Genomic DNA, 10,413 nt, shown 5'->3' on the forward strand with positions numbered 1-10,413 from the left:
GCCTATTCTCTTCTGACAGAATAAACACCAAAAAGCAGACGCCACTGCTGATAAAACTGGAGGACGGTGGTTCTCAAGTACAGTCTGTGGACCCTTCCAGGTAGTCTGCAAGCTAAAAAACTATTTTCATAATAATGCTAAAATGGCATTTGTCTTTTTTGGTGTTGACATCTGTACTGATGGTACAAAAACAACGATGAGGAGCACTGCTGGCTCCTTGGAATCAATCAAGGCAGCAGGACCAAACTATACCAGGAGTCACGGGTTTTGTCCTACATCATGTACTGGGGGGGTGGGGCGGGGACTACTCTTTTACCTAACAATAATTTCTTTTAAAGATAGTTCACTGCTCTTTATTCAGACTTGGGTATTTGGCAGGTATATTTTCTCCAATATATATGAACAGAGTCTGTCACTTAAAGGCAAACAACTGACAGTATTTGTTGCCAAAGATAAAATTTGAGTTTTCAAGCAAAATTCAGAATTTTTGAAAACTACCTGCCACCATAAGCTTCCCAACACTTAAAGACTTTTCTGATGAATTTTGTGATTTTGATATTGTAAAAAGTGTGATAACATTGGGAATATCAACACAATTCAGTAAAGCAGTATTTTCTAAATGACTAATGGATGATACCACAAAATGATGCATGAGAAAAAACATCCATTCAAAGTGCAACATAGACCCATAGTTTTAAAACAGTACAAAAAGTTACATAAGATTTCAGAACCCACACAGGCAACTAACCTTCAAGAACTACTACTTGCTGAGTTTTGGCATAGTATCAAAGAATTCCCACAATTATCTAAAAAGGCTATTAAAATACTCCTCCTTGTTCCAACTACATATGTGTGTGAGGCTAGATTGTCTTCACACACTTCAACTAAAATGGCATGTTTCCACAGATGAAATGCAGAAGCAGATCTGAGAATTTAGCTATCTCCTACTAAACCAATCATTAAAGAAATCTGCAAAAATGTAAAACAATGCCATTCTTCCCAATTTTTATTCTGGAAAACAAGCTACTTTTAACTTTTAAAACAACATTATTTATAATGTTAATGTGCGGTATGCAGTTTCTTCCTCCTACTATTCATGACCTTGTAGAATTCTCCTCCTTCCCCTTGAGTGTGAGCTGGACCTAGTGCCTGGCTTCTAATGCAGAGAATCAGGCAAAAGTGAGGCTGTCACTTCTTTGATTATGTGACAAAAGACTGCAGCTTCCTTCTATTTTGTGCTGGTGCTCTATCTTGCTTCATTCGATGAAGTCAATGCTGTGAGATACTATGGAAAGACCCCAATGGCAAGGAACCAAGGGAGGCCTCCAACCAACAGCTCATGAGGAACTGAGGCCCTGGTCCAACAACCTGCAAAGCACTGGATCCTGCCCACAACCAATGAGTGTGAGCTTGGAAGTGGATCCTGCCCACTCAAGCCTTCGGATGACTGCAGCCCATGAGGCCCTTGAAGCAGAGGACCCAGCGAAGTCACTTTCAGACTCCTGAGATCGTAAATGTTGCGTCAGGTGCTAAGTTTGGGGACAATACATTATACAGCAATAGATAACTGGTACAAGGCCAGGTGATTTTTTAAATGAATAATAATTTAAGATTGTTTTAATCTGTAAAAATGGGAATCACCATGATATATAACCCACATAAACAAAAGCTTCTTGGGATTCTCAATAATTTTTGAGTATGCAACAAGGCCCTGAAACCAAAAAGCTTGAGAACTGCCACCCTGGCCGTGGGGGAGCAGGGACAGAGAGATGAGAGGCCAGCTCAGTGAAAGCAGAGTCGGAGACAGCTCCTGAACCAAGCAGATCCATCTCTAGGGAACATGCCCTGGGATTAGGTGGGAGGACCACACCTAACAAATCAGCCTCTTTCCCTTTGCTTACGGCACTACAGTACCAATCACTATAATCCACACGAGGGGGCGGGGGGAGGGGGGGTGAGGGAGACTTGGTATAAGCCATTTGCCCTTGGCCTTTCTTTGTTGCTCTGGTTCATTCGGAAGCCTCTCCAATAGTACTTGATATACTTCTTCACTGAATCCTCAAAATTATCCTAAAGGGTGATATCTTAGCTCCTGGACCAGGAATTGAACCTGGGGCCCTGGAAGTGAGGGTGCCAAGTCCTAACCACTGGACCATCAGGGAAATTTCAAGGAGTTGTCCCAACTTGTAACTTTAGGCAGCAAAAGGCTCCAGAATGATTGTCACAGCATGTAAAGAACAGAGGCATTAATGAGACAAATGAGAAGAGAGGGGCAAACCAGTGCTGAAGTTAGGGCAAGGGCAACTGACTTCTCCTACTGGTAAAAAAGCCAAGAAGAAGTCAGTGTTACTATCTATAGTGGTCGGTGCTAACATCTATCTTAAACAGTGCAGGTCATCTGCCTTTTAATCCAAGAACAATGTCATTTGATTTCACATTTAACTTCTATAGCCATTTCTTTTATTAAAAGGAAGGGTGCTGGACTCTATGACTTGCAAAATCACTTCTAGCTCTAAAAGTGTAATTCAGGGATTAACAACAATCTGAGAGATACCCATGTCAGCCTAAACACCTATCTAGGCAACAGAAAGATCAGGAAATGACATTTTAATGCATAAAGCTGCTGAAATGTGCTTGGGCCTAATCTATTTTGCAAAGGGACAGGGGCTGGGCCACACATTTAGCATCTTCAAGCCACAGACTCTTGAGAGGTAGAGTGGTCCTCTCTTTTTATGAGTTACCTCAATGCAGCATCCCTGTCCTGACTTTATGACATCACCAGCTCCATGTGGACCAATCATGATGCACCTTTGAAACATCAAACTTTCTCTTTTTTCCTTTGGCCTTCTCCTTGTCTTATCCCACTTAACCCGACCCCTTCAGCTCTTTGTTAACACTACGTTGTGTAGACTTTGGCAGGGTCTCTCTCTAAACCCTCTCCTTTTCAATTCATCCAAATTAAACTTGGAGGTGCCTTTACAGGGAGACACACTGCAACACATCTCCTAAATCAAACATCTTAAGGTCAACTTAGGGGGTAACAGGATGAAACAAAAGCTGTAAGGCTCACAACTCCCTTAGTTCCTGGATTGCTATAGCTTCCCTATACCCTCAAGGACCCAAACCCACCCTTCATAATTTGTTTTCATTTAGCAAAATCTATTACTCATTTTTACATCATGAGAAATGCTGGGCTGGAAGAAGCACAAGCTGGAATCTACATTGCCGGGAGAAATATCAATAACCTCAGATATGCAGATGACACCACCCTAATGGCAAAAAGTGAAGAAGAACTAAAGAGCCTCTTAATGAAAGTGAAAGGGGAGAGTGAAAAAATTGGCTTAAAGCTCAACATTCAGAAAACTAAGATCATGGCATCTGGTCCCGTCACTTCATACCAAATAGATGGGGAAACAGTGGAAACAGTGGCTGACTTTATTTTGGGGGGCTCCAAAAATCACTGCAGATGGTGAGTGCAGCCATGAAATTAAAAGACACTTGCTCCTTGGAAGGAAAGTTATGACCAACCTAGACAGCATATTAAAAAGCAGAGACATTACTTTGCCAGCAAAGGTCCGTCTAATCAAGGCTATGGTTTTTCCAGTGGTCATGTATGGACGTGAGAGTTGGACTATAAAGAAAGCTGAGCGCCGAAGAATTGATGCTTTTGAACTGTGGTGTTGAAGAAGACTCCTCAGAGTCCCTTGGACTACAAGGAGATCCAACCAGTCCATCCTAAAGGAAATCAGTCCTGGGTGTTCATTGGAAGGACTGATGTTGAAGCTGAAACTCCAATACTTTGGCCACCTGATGTGAAGAGCTGACTCATTGGAAAATACCCTGATGTTGCGAAAGATTGAGGGCAGAAGGAGAAGGGGACGACAGAGGATGAGATGGTTGGATGGCATCACCGACTCAATGGACATGAGTTTGGGTAAACTCCGGGAGTTGGTGATGGACAGGGAGGCCTGGCGTGCTGCGGTTCATGGGGTCGCAAAGAGTCGGACACGACTGAGTGACTGAACTGATTACTCATTTTGCCTACGACCATTAAATCTGTATACCACTTTGCACACTTTAAATACTGTCACATCTATTATAATAACTAAAAGTTACTGATAATCATGTCAGAACCAAACAAAAAGTAACTGGGAAGAAAGCTGTGGGGAGGGAGAGGCACAGGGATTTCTTTGGGATATTAGGTTAAAACTCCCTGGGTAAGCAGTCAGTCCATGCAGTCAAGTACGTCGGTTGCATTATCAATTACACAATTATATACCAGCTCTACACCAACTTCACCAATTCTGAGCTCTGTTATTTAATAAGAGTAAGGTTTTTTGGTGGTGGTTGTTTTGACTGAGCTTCAGATGCCTTATCTATACACCCAGGGATATCATCTATTCTGCAGAGGTAAGGAGATATTAGAATGCAAATACATTCCAAGTGCTTAGCGCAATGCAGGAAACAGTGAGTTCCTTTCCTTCAGTCCAAGAGGACTGAAGTGACTGAGTACGCTGAGAACGCATGCAAGACACATTTACAGAATAACACCCTGAAAGCAAGAGAAATTGATCTTTCATATATGCTCCCCTCCAGACCAAGTAAAATTTTAACATGCCACATGTTAAAACACAACTCTGAAAAGTGTAAAACTGAACAGCCCATCTACTGAAAAGAAAACTATTACAGTGAGTCCTTCTGTGAAGTATTACACACAAAGGCAAATCACATGTGCCCTGTTTTACAAAATCTGGATTTGGCATGTACATTCCTAAACAAAACTTCTCTAAGTCAAGACCAATATAAATGACACAAAATAACATACACAACACCTTCCAGTAACATCATAAATGACTGTGACACACATATTATGATCTATGAAGGTGGCATGAGCTGTGTTTGGTCTCCTTTTTTACTGCTTTGCTTGTTTGCTTCTCCATGAAAATAAAATTTACCAAAGCTTGCTGACAGAATTAGATGACAATGTCGTAAACAGAAGATCACTTTGATTCTTACTACTTCATCTCTGTGCTAAGAGAGTGGAAATTCATCATCAAGTTTGCAAATGGGGAAAAAAACAAGATAATCAAATGGTTTCTTCCTATCCCATACTCTCGCCCCACCCTGACCTGATTTTTCCTCATTAAGTCGATCACAGAGAGATTCTGGAAAGAGGGAAGAATACAAAGGTTGAAAGATAGATTTGGGATTCCCAGTGGGTAAAGAATCCGCCTGCAATGCAGGAGATCCAGGTTCAATCCCTGGGTCGAGAAGATCCCCTGGAGGAGGGCATGGCAACCCACTCCAATATTCTTGCCTGGGAAATCCCATGGACAGAGGAACCTGACAGGTTACCGTGCATGGGGGGCAAAGAATCCAAGAGGACTGAAGTGACTGAGTACGCTGAGAACGCATGCAAGACACATTTACAGAATAACACCCTGAAAGCAAGAGAAATTGATCTTTCATATATGCTCCCCTCCAGACCAAGTAAAATTTTAACATGCCTGGCACTGTGCTGAACAAGTCACATCAACGCTTATGCTTCACAACAGTCCTCTGCGTTAGGGATTAGCATCAGCCCCACTTTACAGATGATGCAATTGAGACTTGGAACGATTGCAAAACCTGCTCAAGGCTATAAAGCTACAAAGCTAATAAGTGGCAAGAGCCAGGAGTCTTGACTTCAAATCCATACTATTTGCCCAGTGTTGTTTGTTATTTAGTTGCTAAGTCGTGTCCAACTCTCTGTGACCCCATGGACTGTAGCCCATCAGGCTCCTCTGTCTATGGGGTTTTCCAGGCAAGAACACTAGAGTGGCTTGCCATTTCCTTCTCCGGAGGATCTTCCCGACCCAGGGATCTAATCTGTGTCTCCTGCACAGCAGGTGGATTCTTTACCACTGAGCCACCTGGGAAGCCCATTTGCCCACTACCACCTACTTATTACTGTAGTGTAGATTCATGGGGTTGCAAAGAGTCGGACAAGACTTAGAGACTAAGAAACAACATGATGAATAATAATAATAATAAATAAACAGATGACTGGCCTTCAGTGCCTAAAAAAAAAAAAAGAAAGAAAGAAACAACATGATGAAAGGGTACTGGGTTCCAGACTCAGCTTCACCCCTTGGGCTAATTCCGTGACACTGCTGAGCAATTTGTCATCTATAAATGAGGACAATGACAGCTGCTCAGCCTTCTCCACAGCATGAGTGATGCTGACAGAGTTAATGTATGTGCAAATATGCCATAAACACTATAGGTCACCACACAAATGTAAGATTTCATTAATTTGAGCACAGATCCCATATACCTTTATCCTTCCTATCTGACCTAAAAATAAGTTTAATAGTAGTTAAATAATTTTTAACACTCCAAACAAAAATCTAGAGGGAAAAAAAATCAACCTTAAGACATTCTAGAAATGGCAAAAGAATAGAGACAGTAAAAAGATCAGTGGTGGCCAGTGGTTTGGGGGAAGAGAGGAAGAACAAATTTGTTAGATCTTATTAAATAACAGAGCTCAGAATTGGTGAAGTTGGTGTAGAGCTGGTATATAACTGTGTAATTGATAATGCAACCGACGTACTTGACTGCATGGACTGACTCTGCTTACCCAGGGAGTTTTAACCTAATATCCCAAAGAAATCCCTGTGCCTCTCCCTCCCCACAGCTTTCTTCCCAGTTACTTTTTTTTTTGGTTCTAACATGACTATGGAGGTTTTAGGGTAGTAAAACTCTTCAGTATGATATCTGTAATGGTGTATATATCTCATTATACATGTGTCAAAACTCTTAGAAGGTACAGCACCAACAATGAACCCTAATGTAAACTATGGGCTTTAGTTAGTAGGAATATATCAATATTGACTCATCAACTGTAACAAATGTACCACAAAGTTGCAAGATATACATAATAGGGCAAAGGGGTGCCCTGTGAACTCCACAATTTACATTCAATTTTTGGTAAACCTAAAACTGCTCAAAAAAAAAAAATCTATTAATTTTTTGAAAACTCAAACTTATAAAACAAATTCTAGTAAAAATAGAAACAAACCAAAACCCCCCCACAAATTCTACATAGGGATTTAAGAAGTACTATGAATGAACCTGGGGTTCTAAAAAATGCCTGGAATATTTAACAAAGTAATATCCCATCTTTTTAGACCAGTGTCGTCCAAGAGAACTGTGAAATGTGCAATGATGGAAATATTCTACATCTACCCTAATACAGTAGCCACCAGGCACGCTGGCTATTGAACACATGGAATGTGGTTTGTATACTGAGGAAAGCGATTTTTAATTTTACTTAATTTTAATTAACACTTAAATAGCAACAGGCACAACAGCAAGTGGCTATCACCTCAGCACAGTTTTAGACAATTCAAGAGACTCTTAGAAAGGTACTGTAATGTTAAAGAAAAAAGATACCTCAAGAGACCATTCAATCAGCCATAGTTATGAAACAATGCAAAATTACCTGAGGTCAAGAATGACAAGATGGTTAAGACAAACAGGAAGCAACAAAGACCATCTCCAATTGTCTCTCACTTTAAGTCCCATAATGTAACCCAAAAGTGACAAAATGTTCACTGTCCTCTTTAATTCCTTCAATATTTTCAAAACAACCCAATCAGTTAAAACACCATTTCTGCTTCCTGAAAAAATAGGGCAGAGGTCAAGTTAGAATTAGGAATATGTTTTCAAGCTACTGGCCCAGAGGAAATAAAAAATGAAGGGTCCTAAGGAAATAACTTAAAAAGTAACTTCTGCAAACCTAAGATATTCATCCTTTTTTTTTAATGAAAATTCAAAAACTAATGTTTAACCATGCATTTCAATTCCATGTCATAGTCAATTGGAAATCAAAAGGAAAAAAGATGCCCAGAATAGCCTGAGCAAAGAAGAAAGGTGCCTGATGTAAGTCAACAAAAATGAGACAATACAGACAGACACACGGGTCTCTTCTCATCCAGCTGTTAAACAGAGTACTGCCTCAAAGGGTCATTACTTCTTGGTCTTTTAAAATGCTAGTTGGTTAAATCTCAGTTCCTAATTCAGACTTTTTATCCTTTTGCTAAGGGCATAAAAGGGAACTCATGTCCTCAATTACAGTGGCTTTTCATTGGAGTCCTCCTCTGGGGGACCTACGAAAACAAACACTGAGATTGGCTCCCCACCCTCAGAGAGTAAGTGAGGTGTCCAAAGTGACAGTGTTGAATCCCTGGAGTTACTTCAGTCCACAGCTTCTTTTTCAGTCCCGAAAGCACTGGATCTTTCTTTTTGAGTACAAAGAGAGGGAGAGAAAGAAAGGTAATTGAGAGGTAGTGACACTGTCATGCAGAGACGTGAAAACACCTGACCTTAGAAACAGGTCCCCCAAAGCTAATTCTTATTGACATTCTGCACAGAGGGAAAACCAACCTTTGTTCTTTTTCAAGTTCACGAGTCGCATTAGAAATATTATTTCGTAATTTCCTAAAGGAGTTATCTTTACGAGTATTCAAATGCATAATTAAGTAACATTAAACAGGCCCGAGTGATCAAGCAGGACGTTCAACAAGTTGAACGTTTCAATCTGTTCACCGGCAAAGAACAAGACGAGATTCCACCTTTCCAGTCCGTTTCCCTGCACTTCTCTCTTCCTGGGCCCTGAAAACCCTGTACCCCGTTCGTTGTGCAATCTTTTTCCAACTCCACCCACTGACTCCAGAACAAGTAGAATTCTCCCATTCTGAAGGTCTTGATTTTCCTGTATCCAGGGAGACATTGAAAACCCCTTGACGTGAGTCAAGTAAGGCAGGGGGAACCGTCCAGCGCAACTCCCAGATTAAGAGAGACCAAAGGCCAGTGTAGGGGAAGCGCTCCACTGTCCGCTCACCGGGTGGGGTGGGGGGTAAATAAAGTAAGAAAAGGGGGAGAAATATAGGGGGAAGGAGGGCTGCATTGGGAAGACCGGCTATCCGCGATGTTCCTCCCAAGTCTGCGGGACCCAGGTCCTCCAGCATCTTCTTCCCACCGCCCGCCCCACGTGCAGCCAAGCCCTTGGCACCGGGACACTGGCCCCGGGGCCTGGGTCCTGGGGGCCGAGCGGCCGCGCTCGCCAGCCCGCGCAGTGGCGCGGGAGAAGGGGGGCGCAGCGCAGCCCCGGATCCCGCGCCGTTATCTTACTGCGCAACAGCCTTGCCCGCGCGGCTGGGACGCACCCCGCAGCGCGCCCCGCGCACCTGCCGAGCGCGAGGAGGGCGAGTCCGTGACCCCCGGCAGCCCCTCGACGGTGGTGCCCAGCGCTAGGAGCACGGGAAGCACGCGGAGGGCGGGGGCTGGGAGAGGGAACACCTGGTGCCCGGGGCCCCGCGACACCGGCCGCACGTGGCTGTCACACCTGGCGCGCCCCCGCCAAGCACCCCTTCCCCCTCTCACCAGGGTACGCCCCCTGCCCTCTCTCCCGCCTCCGCCGCGCGCCTCCAGTCCCCAACCATCAGCCCTCCCACCCCACCCATCCTGGTTTCACTCTGCCCACCTGCTCCCACTGTCGTCACCCCCGGGACCGGAGAGGGCCGGATGTTCGCCCCATGGCTAAAAGGTAACCCGAGAGAGTGAAGAGGTGGACCCCGAAACAGCTAGCCCCAGCATTTCCCCGGCCCGGCAATAAGGCGGGCAGCCCCCACACTGACCTTCTGCCGCGGGCTGCGTCGCCGTCCGCCCCGTCCGGCCTCAATTGCCTCCTCGGCGCCGCCGCCTCTTCCCCGCGCAGCCTCCTCTACCCGCGTCGCCATGAGGTGACGGCAGCAGCCAAACAAGCGGCCCGACAAGGGGCACGGAACCTCTCAGGGCCTCGAGCCCCGCCCCTGAACCCCTCCGCCAATCGCCGCATACAGGGCTCCCACGTGACCGGAGGAGGTTGACCCCCGAGGGGACAGGACGGGATGGGGGTAGGGAACACTGAAGCAGGGGCTGGGCTTCTGCAGGGCCGAAGGGCGAACAGAGGCCGCGCGAGTCTGCGCGGAGGGGGAAAGGGACTCTGGAGCGGACTACAAGTCCCAGCAGGCAGCGCGGCCACGGCTCGCAGACCCGGATCAGTATTGAAGCGTAATGCGGCGTTCCGAAATGGGGGAGCCACTGTGCTGTGTGTGCAGCCTCCTGGGATTTGTAGTTTGCTAGGAGAGATGTACCGGTACCTTTATTATCCTACGGGAAAAGTTCAGAAATATTTCAGTGTTTGGGAAGGAGCGGGATCGGGGACACATTGTTGTGCTTTGGTTTTGGTTGCTCTTTTTCGGAACTGAGTCCGAGTGATTGGAGGATGAGAGAAAATACTTCGTGACTTTCAAGGCAGAAGAGTTGTAATGGCTTTCAGAATTTGCCGTTTCTGGCTCGGACACCTGTCCCGAGTTCTGCCCCTCCTCC

At 44.7% G+C, this 10,413-nt stretch overlaps 1 protein-coding gene across 2 annotated transcripts in view; it reads right to left on the reverse strand.

Moving 5' to 3' along the window:
- The window catches only part of TXLNG (taxilin gamma), a 44,872-nt gene extending 35,035 nt beyond the window's left edge, over window positions 1-9,837 (reverse strand). For both annotated transcript variants that reach the window (XM_061136879.1, XM_061136878.1), the window contains exon 1: window positions 9,681-9,837. In XM_061136879.1, coding sequence (XP_060992862.1) covers window positions 9,681-9,782 — 102 coding nt within the window. In that variant the 5' untranslated portion in view covers window positions 9,783-9,837. The remainder of the gene's footprint in view (window positions 1-9,680) is intronic.
- Between the last annotated feature and the right edge of the window lie 576 nt (window positions 9,838-10,413).

The sequence above is a fragment of the Dama dama genome, chromosome X (assembly GCF_033118175.1).
Source record: "Dama dama isolate Ldn47 chromosome X, ASM3311817v1, whole genome shotgun sequence".
Taxonomy (NCBI): Eukaryota; Metazoa; Chordata; class Mammalia; order Artiodactyla; family Cervidae; genus Dama; species Dama dama.